The 19561-nt window shown below is 37.6% G+C and overlaps 1 protein-coding gene across 1 annotated transcript; it reads right to left on the bottom strand.

Moving 5' to 3' along the window:
- Positions 1-2095: 2095 nt before the first annotated feature.
- LOC129731321 (antigen 5 like allergen Cul n 1-like) lies at positions 2096-18967 on the bottom strand. The gene is made up of 4 exons (XM_055691200.1): positions 18808-18967; positions 2847-3115; positions 2535-2776; positions 2096-2473 (listed from the first exon to the last, which is right to left on the bottom strand). The coding sequence occupies exons 1-4, from the start codon at positions 18824-18826 to the stop codon at positions 2209-2211; spliced, it is 795 nt and encodes a 264-aa protein (XP_055547175.1). The 5' UTR covers positions 18827-18967; the 3' UTR covers positions 2096-2208.
- Positions 18968-19561: the final 594 nt, after the last annotated feature.

The following is a 19561-nucleotide window of genomic DNA, read 5'->3' as shown; positions in this document are numbered from 1 at the left end:
CAGATGACTCTATCGAAACCATTTTTTCTTTTAAAGATAACACAGTCTTGAAAATAAATTGTTTACTTTCCTCGTGAATTTTTAATTCAGCAGTAATATTGAAAATCCATACTTTTATGTCCCATAACATATGTAAACTAATCGTGGTAATAAAAACTCTCATGTTTAAATTTCTAAGATTAAGACCTAAATGTATATTTAGCTATTTTATTTGATGAACTTGGGTGACATTTATTCTGATAATGGAGTAAATCGATGAGTTTTGTTTCATAAACTGCGCTTTAAGATCCAAACTTAATCTGCGCATAGCAAAATAATCTGAGAATAGCAATGTGAACCTAATTTATAGATAATATTTATAGTCATCATTACCTCATATCGATAAAATATAAAGTTTTGGATAAATCTTGGAAACTATTTTTAAACACCTCCTCTAATACGGGTCTCCTTGGTCCTTTGAGGATTTATGACTGTTTTGTCGCAGTTTGGAAGAATAACAAGATTCTGAGGGACAAGCCATCAAAGCTTCTTAAAGTGCATCGTAAAACTAATATTGTTACTTGGGTTTTATGCGTAACAGTGGGCATTACATGCAATTGGTTGATAAGCACGTTTCACAAATTGGTGTTCTAACTACATTTTACCTTTAGGCCCTTTTCCTGTTTTATACACAAATCTAAATGATTCAAACACATATGTCCCTACTATGGACCTGGTACCTGAAAATAATAATTTTCCAGGACTTTGGAGAAAAAACTTTTATATCTGAAATTTATACGTTTTGTTTTACCTGGTCTTTAAAATTTAAACTCCGCTAAAAGGGTAGTAAATCGTAAAATTCCAGAACAAATCTCTCATAACAACTGTTTTATTTCGCACAAATTTCATTACTAGCCGGCTGCACCGGTTCTGTGCAATAAAATTCCAAACCGTAACAAATGTACTTCGACACCACTGTCGGTGACTCTCCTAACGAAAAATGTTTCATTTACCTCCTAGCAAATAAATTTTCTCGCTCAAAGGGGACTCAGCGAGTAAAACGTCGCATCCCACTTCCGGCAAGCCTGAAGATAGTGTTATTTTACGACGCTGTCAGAATTTTATTTGCTAGATAAAGTACTGATGCTGTGTCAATGAGTGAGTTGAATAATTGTCTGATCGCATCTCGAATTAGGTGCATCACCATTATACTTACAGGACACTACAGTTATTACCAATAAACTTGAAAACAATGCTTTTGTAGCTTGAACATTTTCGAATGATAGCATCATATCAAAATTGTCTACCATTTTTACCTCAACGGAAAAGCAATCGATCCTGCATCAGATGAAGACATAGCTCAAAAATGTCTTCTATCTGTCCGCACCCAATTAGTACACCCCAACGAACAATTCAGCACCACAATTCCAATTAATTTTAACCAACCTAGAAGTGAATGAATTCCACTTATCGTTTTTAGTTCACACCAGCCGAGCCGAGCCGCAGCAACAGAATATCGTTCCCATTAAAAAACACAAAACCATAAATTTAATTGTTCGATTCCCCACGAGAAAACCTCGAGCCAGGCTTATTCCCGCCTTATTGGAGCGGCTTCTCGCAGGACGCAGGAGAGTGCTAGAACTTTTCCAGTTAAAGTGGCGGCTGGCGAAATGACTTTCAGTTTCTTGGCAGTAACCGACAAATCCAATTACTCGCTTCCATTCAGTATGTTCAAGGCTTCCCTCTTGGAAAAATATTGCTTGATAAACGCTTCGGAATTAAGCGTGAAAATCTCGCTAAAGTCCTTTCCTTTACTGGTGGTTGATTTCGGGACGCATTGTTAAAAACTTTACCTCATAACTCTCCGCAACCCGGAGCAGAGCGGAGGGTGAAAATAATCGACCACCAGCCGGCACTAATTGATGAAATGTAGGGTTTTATTCATGGAATTTGCGATTTATTCGCTTTGTAACCAAGCGCAAGTGATTTCGACTTTCAGCCTATCGACTATAGTCAGATTATTGTACCTCACTGGGTTTACCGCACTTGTAGCACATTATTTGTCTATTGGTCGGTGGAAATTGTGGATTGTCGGAACAAAAACCAACCTCAGCAATCCCCAACACCGCTTTTTTATTGTTATTCATTGTCACCGGGCTTCATTTTTGATTCGAAAATTTACTTAACTCACTAACATGCTGTTTTGTTCACGTTGCACTAACTTTCGATCTAACTTCCGGCCGGATAATCGATCAACTGGGGAACCGGTTCATCCTCGTTACACAAACCGGCGTACTTGGGGTTGCATCCCTTCTGGCATTTAGAGCACGGTTCACCGGTCTCGTAAATCGGAATACCAATGAAATCGTTGAACGAATAGTTGCACACCAGATAGATCTGCATCCAACCGCCCGGGGGCTTCCACTGGGTGATACCGCAGCCGATCTTGTTGACCTTATCGCTGGCCAGAACGGCAAAGTGGAACACCATTATGCTGTAACAACAACATCAAAAGTTTTTATTTGATACTTTAGTGGAGTTGAGAAAAATATCACCTCTTGCCAGGATCATACATGGTCTTAACCATTTTCTTGTGAACATCGTGTCTTTCGTCCCACCAGCTGGTAATTAAGTTGGGAACCTGCTCCTTAACGTCGATGGTATCGACACTTGTGGCAAAATAGTTTATGTTCTGACCGGAGTTCAGGTACTTGTCAGTATTATGGCAGGCATCATGTCCCCGAACACACCGGTTCGAGTTCATCTGGGCAGTTTCGGCAAGATCCGCATCCCAAGTCTGTTGGATAAGAGAGAGAAAAAACCATCAAAGGTTTATGTTTCGTTTTTCGTGAATGATTGCAACATACCAAAGTAGGCATAGCGGAAGCCTTTGGCAGCCAGCCGACTCCACCGGTTGCCAGTGTACTACGGTACTTGTTGTGCGTATCTAGAATCAAATTCTTCAGCTCGTCGGTCATCTCGATCACTTTCGCACCCGGTGGGCACTGCTTGCTCAGTTTGCCGTCGTTTTGGCAGCCGATGTTCGGCTTGCTTGCGGGGCAAATGGTTTCATCGCAGTAATCCACGGTGTACGCCTGCTTCAGTGCTGCCAGAAGCATGGCCAGCAAAACCCATGCTGAAAAGGCAATGATGGAAATGATAAAGTTTGTTTAAGAACTCAATTTAATTTTGAATTGACATTTTTGATATATATAATATTTTAAACTAAAAAATCTGTACTACAAGTTTGACTTTTTGATTCAAATATTTTAAAGTGGCATCAAATATCTTAAAATAACAATATAGTTCACTCTCGAATTTCCCATATATTTCCGTGAAGACAGACAGGGAACACCCCCTCTTGTGGTGAAAAAGGTAACTAAACTCATTGCACAGTGGTACAGTAAGGCAATTTAGGCGGACATGAGCTTCTCGTTGCGATTTTTGTTTGCGGTTAAAAGCCATAGTTTTTGTAAAAAGTTGTTTCTTATACATAGTCCTCTATTTATGTGCAAATGAAAGTTAGGGTGGTCCTAAAATCAACGAAATAAAAACAAACTAACTTGTTTTTATTTGCATAAATAATTGTAAACATTCTTGGCAAACTTGTAGATCAACTAATTCTAAGTAACTTTGTAAAAAACCTTTTTGTAGACATTAAATTTGGTTTCCAAAAACAGTCTTTTCGCTCTATTTTTTCAATTCAAATTTAGAAACAAAGTTTTCTTCGGTAACTTTAATCAAAAATACACCAATTTTGACGAAAAAACATTGTCGATATTCTGTACAGATGAAGAGTTTTCACTATTTCTATTTTAAAAATAGGCCCTTTTAAAATATTGATGTCTCCGTTTAGGGCAAACATAAATAATATTTTTTGGTATCATTTGAAAGAACAAATATTGTATAAATATTGTGAAGAAATACCGAAAGTTGCTTAAAATTAGTTGATCTACAACTGTGCCGATGAATGTATACATTTATTTCTGCGAATAAAAAAGTTAGTTTTTTTTTATTTAGTCGATTTCAGGACCACCCTAACTTTTATTTGCACATAAAAAATAGACTTAATATAAGAATCAAGCTCTTAGAAAAAAAATTTACTCTAAAACCACAAAATCGCATCGAAAAACTCATGTCCGCCTACATTGCCTTACTGTATCACTGTGCATTGTTGTTGAATTTCTGTGAGCTTGTGACATTCTCACATACGAAACTGAATTTACTCAATTTTAGATTTAGTTTACTCAATTTCATACTTTCACAGGAAAAAATATGTTGTAGATTTCGTGCGTATATTGTTTGTATTTAAAACTAACGCCATTCCGGGAGTTAAATATTGATAATATAATAGATGTAGCTTATCGAGGCACGAAAAAGAAATATTCAAATAATCAGGCCACGTGTAAATGGTAAACTAATCCCAAGTTGCTATAGACGTGGTTCCCTGTGTAACTTCACTAGCTCAGATCACGGGATAGCAACTACGAACTGTGCGGCCGTCAAGCTCAAGCTCAATAATCAGGCCACGAAGTGTACAATTAAATGAATGTTTCAATTACCTCGTGGAAAAGATAAACGGAGAAACCGCACAATGGTTGTCAATAGTCGTATATGGTTGTTGTGCAACTTTTAGCTTAGATAACACTTGAATGTTCTATCAATTTAACAATTTAAGTATGGATACATATAATGTTGTAATTGGTTTAAAAGCTTTATTATATTATATATAAAAGATATTCAACAAAACAAACATGATTAGTGATAACAACTGTTGTGCAAAAACTATTATTTAATGTTTAGTTTTCTTCGTTTTGAAAGTATTTTTTGTTTTTTTATCCCTCCGAATTTTTTGCTCTTGAGTTCTATTCATCACTTGCTTTAACCAGCATATTTATGTATTTACTAGCTGACCCGGCAAACTTCGTCCTGCCTATTTTTGTGTTTAATTTAATAATTCTCATCATTCCAAATTCATTGATTTCTTGCGGTTTTATCGGAATGACAACAACCTCGTCTTTTGCCTTTAGTACATTACCTCTATTCCGGAAACACTCATATTGGGAGGTATTCAGTTATTTTCGTTGTTTTCCAAAAACTGAAAGTGGTCATCTTCGAATTCAAGATGGTGTCCAGGGTCATTGCTTGGCTTCTATACAATATTTCGATAACGGAAATATTCATATGCAGTAGTATTCGGCTGTTTCCCAGAAGTTGCCAGCTTACAATTCAAAATGGTGTCTGAGCCCATAATACCCATAATGAGTGTTATTTGGTCTTTTGCCACTGTTGTTTAGGAACCGGAAGTCGCCATATTGGATTTCAAAACGGCATTTGGAGACAATTTCTGGCCTCTGAGCATCATTCTGGTTAAAGAAACGCCCAAATTTGGTTGTTTTTTGGTCATTTTCGGCAGTTTTCCAGTCACCAAAAGTCGCCATTTTACAACTCAAAATGTTATCCAAGGTCGATTTGTGGTTTCAGTGCATCATCACGATTTCGGAAATACCCATATTGGGTAGTATTTGGTCATATCTCACTGTTTCCCAGAAACCGGAAGTCGCCATCTTGGATTTCAAAATGGTATTTAGAGACAATTTCTGGCCTCTGAGCGTCATTCTAGTTAACAAAACATCCATATTAGGTTGTATTTGGTCATTTTCGTCTCTTTTCCAATCACTGGAAGTCGCCATTTTTCAACTCAAAATATTGTCGGAGGTCGACAAACGTACAAACCGTGGAACACCACTCATGGATTGCCTCATACATAGGCGAACTTTATTATTATAAAATATTCAGCCGAGTCCACTTCACAATAAAACGTGCATTTTTTTCAGTGTACCCATTAGGGTAATATTATTGACAAAAGTTACTCTCTTTCGCATGTCGTGTAGAACAAAATCAGAAGTGGCGCACCTAGCGGTCGAAAAGGTGACTAACGCTTCTGTCATTTTCAATTTGTCTTCATAATTTCACGTAATAAACTATATTGGTATTTAAGATATTTGGTGGCATGGTGAAGCTATTGAAATAATCGCGCTCTGTTTCCGAAACAGTAAAAATGTGATCGAATTTATTATGACCCCGCAGTGTCCTGAGCGAAGCAATTGTAATCATTAGTCTACATTTTAGAAAGATTACATTTTTGTTAAAAATCCACCTAGAAGTTAGAAACGTATTCTAATTTTTTGTCATATAACAATCCACTTTGTTCGTCAAAGTTGTAACACTTTCAGAAACCACTTTTGTCAAAAAACCATACTTCTATCTGTCTATTCGTCAAACATCATATGATTCAGACATAGGCATTTTCCTCCCTTTGTAGATATCTGTTAGTAAATAAGTGCACTATCTTAATAAAAAATTTCAATCTAAACATACAAAAATGCAGTTCTGCCTGCCTGTCTATTTGATCCAAATAGTCTCGAAAACTACTGCACCGATCGGCGTGAAATTTTTTATAAAGAGGTTTTAGGGGTCGGGAAAAGTTACTACGAGACCCATCCTTATACTGGAAGTCACATACTAATGAAACACAAATTTCTGCACATCTCGAGAACTAATCAAGTAAATGGAACCAAATCCGGCATGTAAAAGTTTTTAAAGGTAAAAAGTATTTCAATGGCGGTTCGTTACTTCTGCCTTTTTTGGAAGGGAGGGGCCTCATACAAATAGAACATAAATTTCGTCACAGCTCGAGGACCAATCAAGCAAATATAACCAAATTTGGCATGCGAATGTTTTTAGGTGTAACAAATATGTCAAAGTGACTAGACACCCCTCCCTCTTTTGTAAAAAGGGATTCCCATACAAATAAAATACAAAATTCTGCACATCTCGAGAACCAATCAAGTGAATGGAACCAAATTTGAAATGTAAAAGTTTGAAGGCCAAAAAATATTTCCACGGTGATTCGATACTCCTCCCCCTTCTGGATGAAACACAAATTTAGCACAGCTCGAGAACCAATCGAGCAAATACAATCAAGTTTGGTATGTGAATGTTTTTGATCGTATCCAATATTCGACTTGTCATGCATTAGCAGACTATAAGCAAAGCGCAAGGAATCAATCAGTATGGAATGTTTAAAATTATGTTAATAAAGAAAAAAACGAGTGGGACGAAGTTTGCCAGGTCAGCTGGTAACTAAATAAATATAAGTAATAAAAATAAACTTTTTTCGGTAAAGTTATGTGTTTTGTTATAACAAACAGTATTGTGGAATATTGCAAAATTGTAGAAAACCGTTATAAAAAGTTACATTGAAAAAATTGAGTATGGTGTCTTCGACATAATTGTCACTTACAAGTGTACTACAATTTTGTCGATTTCTATTTGCAAAAACGAGAAAATTGAATTGCGTTTCTCACTTTTAAATGTATTATTCACAAGTTTATTGTATTCAAATTTATTTTGAGTTATTTGTTAAGCATTCAGATTTCTTTTTGACATCATCTTTTTGTGAGAAACGGAGCCCTCCGCACCCCCGCTAAAGTTTACCTTTTTTCCTGCTGCGTGTTTTTCGTGGTATTCACATATTTTTTTAAATTTTTTTATTGTTATTCCCAGTTAATCTGCTTATATATATATTTCATCCAGTTTCAGGCAGATTTATATATAAGGTACATTTCGATACATAAAATGTACGTTATATAGAATTGTACCTTATGATGATGCTCAAAATATATTTAGCAACATGGTTACAAATATTTTATTTTGTTGTATTTAGTCTTTGTTCAGCTTGTTCCGAAAAAAAAACCCAACTAAAAGTGTGAAACAACTAGTTCTATGAACAGTTTCAAGTAGTTCATTTGTTTTGGCTTTATTAGGAAGACTTTTAGCCAAAAACATCTGGAAACCCCAAAAACCGTTCTTCAGCTCGAGCCCTATATTGAATGGTTCTTAATTTACCGTTTACAGCTAATTCGTTGATTCCAGGTAGAAACAAATTCGGAGTTCGAGTCCAAAAACGCTATGAAACACCAACCTCAACTCAGAATTGAGTGTAATAAAAGTCTAACCGAGTGTCTTTAACCACACTGGTCACAGCAAGGCAAGATCCGAGTACCCCCCAGAGTAGTTTAAAGTGAAACACTAACCCCAGCTCGGGGGAGCATCGTAGCCGCAAGGTTACAGAGTTCGCTTTGTCAAGCGGATGGTCATGGGTTCGAATCTTAGTAGAATCAGACCATTCGATGTCAAAAAGGACTATAAGCGTGGGTTTATTCTCGGGCTTCCCAACAGTTACCCTTTCTTTACGCGGAAATCTACAATACCTTTGCATGACTTCCTCTTAACAATAATAAATCCCTCTTTTTTTTTTTTATTCTCGCTTATTTTCCGTCGGTCTAGTTCCGCCACTGTTGTGGCCAATCACCGACGCCCAGGGAGGCGACTCCACACCCAGGACCCTAACTCACGACCCGTTTATTAACGGACCGGCGCCAACGGCTTTACTTCCTCATGCGATGGAAGGCGTGATCCCAGAGATTTTTCGCCTCGGAAAATCTCCCGGTGTCGGCTAGGATTGAATCTAGACCAGTTGGGTTGGTTGTGAGTGGATCACGCCACCTCACAACCATCGACACCAATGTCGGCGGTGGGATTCGAACCCAGGCGTCGAGCGTGGTTGGCGGAGACGTTACCAACCACACTAGGCCCCCGCTCATAAATCCCTCTTATCAAAAAAAAACTGACCAGAAGAACGCACGACGAAACTTCTTCAGGGAATTATATTTAGTGATATTTGACAGGAGGAACGAGGCTCGGTATAGAAGAACAGTAAGCGTGTAAAAGGGAAGATAGCACATTACACACAAGTACTGATAAAAACAATAATAAGTAGGGGAGCTGCTCCATTATTCATCTCAGCCCATATATTCATCTCATACAACATGAAAACACAATTGAAAACAGGGAAAAACGCATATTTTTTAACTAAACCACTCTGCTAATCCATGTAATGGATTCTTCTTAGTCCACTTTAGATTTCTCATAAAGTAGAATACTCAAAAATTCATTTATATGAATCATCTACCTCATAAAACTAAATCCACGCATTCTGCTACAACGGGTTTCGTTCAGCAGCCAACCAAAGTTTTTTCCATCACTAGCAGACAACTTTTTATTTTAATCACTAAACAAAATCACTTACTACACTAAGAACACTTTAAAAATTTAAATGTTCACCTCAAATTACCAAAAACAAGCTTGAATTATCAGAAATATATGAGATGAATTTCTACAATTCCAAAATTTCAACTGTGTGTATTTTCATCTGTTTTCATTGCGTTGAAGAAAATCAAAAGTTGTCGAATCATTTTCTGTTAATACGAGAAAATCATACTTTAAATTTTGAATTATTCGTACATAATTGACATAAATCGGCAGCACTGCAGTGGTTACCTAGGTTGCCAATTTTGCACGTAAACAACTACAGCGGATATCTAGGTTACCTACTAGTACGGGCTGCGGCTACGTTCATTCATGATAATGTGATTCATTCATGATTAACGGTGTGATGAATATGGAGACGTCGTGAGATGAATAATTGAGCAGTGATTCAAGTTTTGAGATAGATATGGAAGCGTTGTGAAAAATGGTTTGTTTTACAACATTCGAAATGAATCTAGCTAAAATTACTAAATACGCAATGCAGAACGATTCCATAAGAGCACGTAAGCGTATTTTGTTTATATGTTCAATAATTCCGTGAAAAAAGTCGGTTGTTTTGCCCGTGCATTCTTCGTGAATATCGGCTTGATGAGATGAATAATGGAGCAGTTCCCCTATGCCACAATAGCGGTATTGTTAATAATAGAAATGCGGGATATAGCAAGCACATATCAGGCATATCTCACAATAGATCAATGATTCTGGTCGTAGTGAGGAAGTCCATACAGGAAAAAACCCTACTTTTTAGATGTGAAATTAGTTACCCCAGACATCGTTGACCTCACTCAGACCAAACCAAAACACATCACTATGAGCAATTTAGTTTTTGAAAGAGAATGGAATCATTGATTCAAGATTACTCCACCATTGTTCTTTTTTTTTGTTTAAAATTCAAAAAAAATCTATTCATAGGAATACATTTTAATTTAAGGAGTAAATGTAATAATGAAGATAGAAAATTAAACTAACTGAAAATATGATTGTAGAAACTACGAAAAATATAGTTCAGCAGGTGGGACACGAACCCACAACTTCCAATAGGAATACAATAGGAATACAGTAAAAAACTGGTTCATTATGCACTCATGAGAAGTGTTGTTAGTTTAGTTCCTAAACAGCTTGCAACCCCTCAAGTGAGGTTCTCGTTGCTACCGATACCACACACTGGATTATTCTTCATCCAAGATTTTCTCGTTCTTTTTTGCTCTCTTCCTTGCCCTCATTCGCTTCCGAAATCATATGCACACACTCTCGTGTACTCTTCTACTCGCGTCTACCCCCTACTTGCGAGCAGGACCAGCCGAATACAATTGTTTCAAGATGAATTGCGATGATTGCGGAGGAATGAAAAAATATTTCGAGACTACTTCGGTATTGCTGTAAAAAACTGACCTAAGCAGTCCGATACCCTACACATTGCGATACTTCTCAGATTCTTAACCCCACTCTCGGCTGTAAGTGTCGAAGCACATTTTTCCAAGCACTCCTAGTCGAGTACTTCTTCTCGCAAGCAGGAACTCGATTACGCTGAGTAGCAAGACAAAAGAATTTTTATGTGCTGGTGCGCGTTAGCTGAGCTGCTCCGGCGAGTGCGTGAAGAGTAAAGAATATTTCGAAAGCGTGTGCGCAAAAGACTTGAGAAACGTAGCATATGTCTCGATCTTCTCGACTAAATGGTCCGAAGTATAAGAATCATGATTATTGACGTAGGACTACGTCTTTGTTTTACACTTTGTGAAATAAAAAATGAAACTGGCAAATTTCAAACGATTACAGCAAGCGAACGACTTAATGCATCTTAGGCATTTATATGTCGGTGGATAGATAAAATGTGTAACAATTTTTTTGATATTATGTTCAACATTGTTGCTTAACTGCTTATTGGTGAAAAAAGGTGAAAAGTTCCAAGGTCAAGCTTTCCCATACATTTCCCTCGTTATTGGCTTACTTCCCGAGCACAGATAACAATAACATGGACGAAATAAATTCCACTGCCTACATATTTTGACTCAACAAAGTAATTTGGTTTGTTTGTCTTTGTCTAAGCTACGTGGCCACGCTCTAATGGCAAAAATCTACTCTGAAATCGATACAAAAGACTGCGTGTGAAAAATTCAGCTTCAGTTTAGTTTGTTACTTAATAGCGAGTGCAGTGCAGCTGTTAAAGATACGCGACATTGAGAAACGAGAGCTGCATACGAGTCAACTTCCAGGCACTGCGGAGCATATTACCTTAATTTGGCATACGGCAGCAACAGTTACCATCGTTCGCTGCAGGATATTTTGCTAGCACAGCTACTGGATGGCACAGCGGAGAGCGAATTTTATTATGAGCGGCCAAGAAAAATATTCAAAGCAACCGTTGGTGCGATCATCAGCGTTCTGTTCATTCTGTTGTTGTTCTGCACACTTGAATATTATGGAATCGGTTCGGTTTTATTTTGCATACAAAACGATGAAATTGCTGTAAGCAATGCAGTTAGGGCTGAGGCTAAACGAACCGCTTCCAGGGGGAGGTAACTCGAACGACCGAACAACACTACCCGTCGCTTTTTTAGCGAGGTTTACGCAGTTGCTGAAATAACAGGACTAAATAAAAATATTCTGTTCAGATTTGGGATCCTTCTCACAGTAGTCAATAGCAACAGAGAAATCGACATTGAGGCTTTCGAAGCTTTTGCCAGGGAAACTCACGAAATTTATCGTGAATTATATGATTGGTATGTACTTTCTCCTACAGTGCATAAACTTTTATTACACAGTAGTAATATAATGAGAAGCGCTGCATTGCCCCTGGGAATGTTGAGTGATGAAGCCCAGGAGACCCGCAACAAGTGCATCAGAAAGTTTCGAGAACACCACTCAAGAAAATTCAGCCGCATCGTGAACATTGAAGACGTTTTCAAGAGGCGTCTGCTAACATCCGATCCCGTCATTTCGCTAAACAACCGACGTACTGCCCAATGCGAAAGTTTGTCACATCTACCAACAGAAGCACGAAAATTGATTAAACATTAAAACTTTCTTTTCAAAGTAACAAACATTAAATTTTGCCAATTATGCATAAACGGAAGAGGAAAGTATTTTTTTGCATTGCTTACAGCAATTTCATCGTTTTGTAACTGCCGACAGTTATTTTAAAGATTGTGTCGTATATAAATTTTAATATTTTGAAATTTTTTTAATTGAAGATACGTACACAAATTTTATTGAAAATCAAATGAGACGTAATTCTACGTAAAAAGTTTCGAAAATTAGCTTATCTTCAATTTTACCAAAACTAAGCTGTAAAAACCTTACTTTTTTGACTGAAATTGATCATATTCAAACTTATTTTATTCGATTTTAGGAAATAACTTATCTCCAATTTTTTTTATGATAAAGTACAAAAGTTGCTCTTTCAAATGAAACCAGAAGATATTTTTTTCATCTGCCCCATTCAGAGATATCAACAGTTGAAGAGGGCGTATTTTAAAAATTAAAAGCTTAATAGATTTTCACCCATAAAAGATATCGTTAAAGTATAGCCACCAAAAGTTGCGTCTTTTAAAGCTCTAAAAGCCGTCTGAACATAATTTTACTGAGAAAATTGAATTAAACAAATCTGCTTAAAATCAAGTGATCTACAACTTTACTGAAAATAAAATTTTATTTTTCCACAAATAAAAATTTTAGTTGGTTTATTACGTTGGTTCTAGGACCACCCTAATTTTCACCTCAGTTTAAAGGTAGACCAAATTATAATAAGTAACTTCGCCATATAAAGTATGGCTCTAAAATCACAAAAATGTATCGAAAACTCCATTTCCGCCTAAATTGTCGTTTTGTACCACTGTGCGATGGTGCGATTATCAGCGTTCTGTAGCACGAATTTCTAACTGAATATTATGGAATCGGTTCTTTGCAGAACTATAAATGCTTGCAGATAAGAGTTATGAGAATTTTCGCAACTACTCCCAGATCTCGAGGTACGATGCTGGCCTTAAAAGCCAGTCGTCGTAGGTTCGAGTCTCGTCTCGGGAGAGACTGTTAGTGTCAATTGGATCGTAGCGCTAGCCCCACAATTGTCCTGTACACTAAATAGTCGGCTGCGAAGTCTGTGTATAAATAAACAGAAGGTCAAGTTCCGAATCGGAATGTAGCACCAAGGCTTTGCTTTTACTAGTGTGAAATTTTCATGTATTCATGCATCGTTAGTTTTACAATAACGACCATAAAAAAATAAACGGTAGTGTTGCCTATGAACAGTTTGGCGCAGCATATAATAACGTCAGTTGAATTCAATACTGGCACAACTCAAAATTCATAGTTTCGAGAAAAACGCGTTTGAAAATTTGCGCCGAAAATTTCTTTTTTCATTTTCGTGGAAAATTCCAATTTTAAGATTTCCTATTTTAATTGAACTTGTTCGGGTCTATCATGTGCATGTAATAAGCAAGTGATAAGAGTTGGAACCACATTTTTCCGTCTTTTTGGGGATATTTTAGCTTTGTGCATTAAAGGCACATCTACTTGCATTTCTAGAAATATTGTGAATTTTGAAACGGGTCTTTGTGAGATGAAACTGTATAGTATTTGGCATCGTTTGTCATCAATAACTCAAAACTGCAAAATTTTGATCTTATATCAAGGGAAAATGTGTGTTATGTCGAATGACGCTCTATCGAGAGTATGTTATATCGAGGCCACCTTTTATCGAAGTTCGCCTGTGGGGGAACTGGGGGCAGTAAGCCCACAGTCGCAGTGCTTAGAAATGTTAAAAGCAACCCAAAATATGCAGCATTTTTGCCCTAGAAATCAAACTGGAAAAATATGGAAGATAATAGCTTTTTACCCATTTTTGTGGGTTCTGATAAAAAGGCCCCAGAGCTCGTCTGGTTCGTTGCTTCTACGGATGCTTACGGGAAAACTTTATTCAAGTCTCTGAAGACTGTACGCACTTTCGAGGACATCAAAGCTTACAGAAACGGAAAAAAGCTATATTCTCACATATTTTCCCAGTTTGAAATACAGGGCCTGTCTTGAAAAATGGTCGACCAAAACAATCCCTAGAGCTCAGGCTGGATTATATCTTTTCAACAGTTTTTGTAAATTTTGGTGCTCCTAGCCAAGTCAGAAGTGTGCACAGTTTCCAGAGACTTGAATTAAGTTGTTTTTCTGTGAGCAAACGTAAAAGCTCGCTAGAGACACCAAAACTCACAAAAATGGTTAAAAAGCTTTAACCATTCATATTTTTACCAGTTTATGCTCTGGGGCGTTTTTTTTTTACGCTTTTTAACAAGAGTTAATCAGTATCTCATGACATTATTCAGAGGATCGAAGTAAGCCACGAACGCGAACGGACGCAATTTTTCGCTGTGTCACAATTTGCTCGTTGAATATACTTAAATTTATTGTTCTCGGATAGTGTTTCATAAATGTAATCGTAAACTGAATCAAATCAAAGGTAAAGTTGCTAGTCGAGCAAAAATCAGCCCGGAAATTGTGAATTCAGACTTCAAGTGACTAATAAGCAACTAACTGTGACAATTCTGGTCAATCAGCACCAGGAAAGAGGAAGAAAATTGTGTATGTTATGTAATGGTGTCGAGTTTCGTGCGCTGGACAAGGGTGCTTTTTGGTGCGGCCTCAATTTCAGCTGCAGCCAGGAGCCAGCTCAATTCAAGTGTTTGTTAGAAGTTGAGATCGGTTGTGAAACTTCCGCCTAATCAACCACAGTGTCGGTTAAATATTGTGTGAGAAAAAGTAAGGACAGGCAACAGCCTAAACTTATTCCCAATCTGATCCGGATGATATAGGTGAGAGCGTTCCTTTTATATTTTATTATATTTTTCTTTAAATGCTGGAGGATTCGATCAATGGGATAGTGAACAAGCAGTCTATTCGTGTTCGCGTGCATTCAATATTTAGAAGTAGCCATTTTGGGATAAAATTCATGGAGTCGAAACTAAACCACGGTTAGAAAAAGAGTTTGAATACCCGGCTTCACGCGTATTGTTCTACACAAAATAGCGTTAGTGATAGAGACCCCCATTGGATCATAATTTGTTAACAGTGACTAAACAAAATAGCTAAAGTTGTTTTGGAAAACATGCACATGGATTATGAGAGTTTGAAATGTAAGTTTTGCTACTAACCAGAATCGATGCTAACTATTTTTCGATTTTTCTAGCTTTTGAATAGTCGTTTTGAATATTATTTTATAATTATGGCTAGTTTGGCGTTTTGTTCGCAAATTTGAGACTACGTTTTGGCAAATATGTGTACCTGCATTTTTCAAATTATAAGGGCTTTGGATGCATGGAATTTCGCCAAATTTTGTATTTGAAAGGCGACTCTTGCGTAGACAAACAAAAGAAAATCGACGTGAAACGCCGCGTCCATACGCGTCCACATCGGTAGAAAGGAATAGAGCGGTCGTGCATGATGCTTCGGTTCTGCCTTAAAGTCAGGAAATCGCTTTTTAAGAACAGACGAATGTCGTTAGTCGACCTGTTAAGCAGAAAGCCATATCTCCGGGTGACCGAATATCTACCGTTATAATTTTCGGTATAAAGAGGGTCCTTCACGAAGAAACGATAGAAGTGGCGAGACGTTAACGTGGACTCAACTCCAGTAGTTTTCGTAAAATCGTGTAGTCAGCTGAGATAAATCAATGGGAGATACGTTTCGGTAGTTGTATAAGGACTTCATAAACAGATGTCCGAGTGTCACGTCGATACCTTCCATGAGTTCGTGTTTTCTACAGATAGATTATCAACGCGATGTAGTTTTCGGTATAACCTCTTGGAGGAAACAATAGAAGTGTCGAGACGTTAACGTGGATAGAACTTTCGTAGCTCTCGTAACATTGTGTAGTCTGCTGAGATACACCAATGGGAGACTCTCTTCGGTAGTTGCATGATGATTTGTTGAGGGAATGTTCGAATATTTTAGTCTGTATTAATTTAATCGCAGTTCCGGTATTCTCGCGTGCCCTTTTTTCGGTGGTATATCAAACAGAACGAGTTCGAATCGCGTAATAATTTTCGCGGAGGTTAATATGAACTTGTAGGCGCGATATTTGCTATGAATCCGGTACCCGAATTCAGCGCATCGTTTACCAAAACGAAATCTGCTGCAAACCCTACCCTTTTCTCCAACATCCCAGTGATTTCTCGTGGAAGTGCAGAGGTGTTCTCGGCTTCCAATAAAGCGAGTATCACGTCAACATATTCCCATACACACTCCTTCTTTGACCTGCATTCGGATGCGGCCGGCGCTGGTATTGCCTAACATAAAGATAAGATCACCGGTTTTTACACATTGAGGATAAATGTTAGTCCCAAACATCACCCATTGGTTCTCTGTGTAATTACAGCTGATCTGGCAATAACGGAGTAGCAACCGCGGGCGGTCAATCATGCTCATGCTCATGCTCATCTCATGACATAATTCAGAATTAACCCCTTATGAATCAGGTGTTAGATTTATCGAACAGTACTTTAGAATTTTTTAAGCATAAATGAGATGAACATATTCCGTTTTCTTTATATGATAGCTGAGAATGTTGGGTGAAAAAACTTAGTGGACCGGTTCCTTAGGAAGGGGAGCGTTTTGCGCAAATGCGTACAAAAACACAATTTTTCAATAATTATTTTAAAGCTAAAAAAAACAATAGACGCTATTGATAATAATATCTTCTAGTAGCTTCTAGTAGCATTTATTGTTTTTGTACCGTTTTATACCATTTATGTACCATCTGGATTGTTATGAAATGCTTTTAGGCTTAGGCAGAGTCGGATTAAGAAGGGGGGAGAGGGTCCCATAAGACCCGAACCCCATAAATCAAAAAAGAAAAACTTATTCGAAGCAAACACTAATTTCAATTCAATTTAAATTTTATTTGATTTGTTTCGAGTCTAGAGAGTATTTCCTTGGATGTACAATGGTATGTGTAATTTTGAATAACAGTATGTGAAATGTATTTTATACACTGAAATTTAATTGTGTATTTATTTGAGTTTAATAGTTACGACGGCAACTGAGGGAACCGTCTTTTGCGAAGATAAAATTAATAAAAAATAGGTAAATAATGAAAAGCTAACAAATTGACCATTGTGCACTGAAAATATTTTTTCGTTATTCTCAGCACGCACATTTCGTAAACATGAAATTCGTAGAGTGTACAGCAAATTTGTTGATTTTATAGAACATTCGTATTGCAAGTTATCGAATAGAACTGCAATTTACGCATAATTTGTCCAATTCACGAATGTACTATCGTATGAACGTGGATAACAACGAGTAATTACTTGAAGGTGTTCTGCTATTTTTGATTTCGTATAAACAGAGCTGGTAGCCACATGGTTACAGAGTCCGCTTTGATAAGCAGATGGTCGTGAGTTCCACTCCTTCACTTGGTCCGAATCCGTTGCTTTCCCACGCTGAGCTGAGGTAGAGAACATTTATACGCTTCTGGAACAACATCACTCCTCGCATCGATAGAACCGCCGCGATACATATACCCTTCGCTCAGGTTCCGTATTGAAATAACTTTCGTGAACATTTGTACGTCTCTGGGGTTAAGTTGGAAGGCGCGCGTCGTCGCTCTCTCGCAATCGATAGAACTAGAATCGCGTTGTGGCAAACCGGGTGTGTGATGATCGATCAAGCTAAGCTCTCTTTTATTTTTGATTTCGTATAGTGCGTAAGCTCACTAATTTTTCGTAGTATTTACAATATGCAGCGTTCTGTGCGTTTACAATATGCAGAGTTCTAACGAAAGTATCTTCATATTTATTACGCATTGGTTTCGTTGCATAAAACAACAAGAGGTTTTGTATATAAAACATACGTTTTCGTGGAATAAACTAAAATATATTTTCAGTGTGGAGTCGATTATTAGTCATGATTCAGAAATATAAAAACCAATGACACAAAATGATAATTTTAGTCCATGGGTACATCGGTGCAAAGTTTTAGCCAAATCGAAAATGACAATAAAAAATACCGCAATAGGGACATATTTATGATATTTTATCTATTTCATTTTGTTGCAAACAAAAAATTTTATATCATTTCAATTACTAAGACAAAACCACACGAAAGGTAAGGTCTAGTCGTGATAAAGATGGGAAAAGCAAAATCGCGTTCATCTCGTGCGGACTTCAATTCCCGGTACTTATCTGCAGTACGAAGAATATTGCTCTTGTTAGAATACTCGTTTATCTACTAGCTATTAAGGAAAATTTAGTCGCTGATAAAGTTCTGAAAATGATAGGAAATGCTGCCGAGACAACAACTGACCAGAATTATCTCACGACGAAAAATGAAACAAAATTGGCAAGTGTTACTATTTGAGACTGACACTAAGAGTTTCACCTAATATTTGGCCTTATTTTCAGCTCTGATAAGTCGGAATATGCGTTTAACAAAACTCTATATTTTTCGATAGTATAATAGCGTGACACACAGTTTCCTGCTATTTGTGGACTTAGACTTTTTGAAAATGAATTTTGAATGCGTATAAAATGATCATAGTCCACCTAACAGTTCTATATTTAAAAAAAACACCTTCTTTTTTCCCTCAAAATAAAATAATTTAAACTGAGTTCTAGTGCCGACATTCATACTAAAACAATAGTGGTGTAATCCACAAAAACCAATCCTTACATTTCGCCAAACGGATCATCGCGGCAACGGCAATGCTCCAACTCTTCACCGCAGAAACACAACACACTTGATTTTGCACCTTATCTCCGCGGAATACACACAACAAACAAGTTCCTCACCTGGAGAAACGCACCATTTTTATATGGGGAAAAACCGCCGAATCTACCGCGATTTGATCACATTCGCACATTACACATACAAAGTTTAATTACATTCCCCGTCCTCCTCCTCTAGGGTAGGGCTGGTGAACCGATCGAGCCCTTCTACCGCCTGGACTCGATAATCACTGGAATCGGGTCAGTGCAGACGCATGTGCGCTCCATATTATTCGTGGCAGTTGACCCGACCGGGGTAAAATACTACTGTTCATTTCCCGTGCGTGAGTTGAGAACAACTTCTCAACAATATGTTCTTGGTTTTACTGTCTCCGCTTTATCGGGTGGATCGCCACACATAACGCACTCACTGCCGGTTGTATGTAGAATGTTGCTGGGCACGTGCCGGGGCGGATTTTCCCACGACCACCGCCCGGGTGGTGATAATATAATTATTAGCACTAACTTTAAGGCGAACAGGTATGGAGTAGCGCGCTACGTGACTGGGTTGACGGTGGTGGCCGCATTTTCATTTCGCACAGCAATTGTTCAGCCCAATTGATCCTCGCGATAACATGGTCAACACTAAATTTACGGTATCGAAACGATTCTCCGACCATAATTTGCATCCCATTTATTTCTTTCTCTCTCTCTCTCTC

This window comes from Wyeomyia smithii, chromosome 3 (assembly GCF_029784165.1).
Source record: "Wyeomyia smithii strain HCP4-BCI-WySm-NY-G18 chromosome 3, ASM2978416v1, whole genome shotgun sequence".
Classification (NCBI taxonomy): Eukaryota; Metazoa; Arthropoda; class Insecta; order Diptera; family Culicidae; genus Wyeomyia; species Wyeomyia smithii.
The sequence above is the reverse complement of the archived record's forward strand: the minus strand, read 5'-3'. Positions and strand labels throughout refer to the sequence as shown.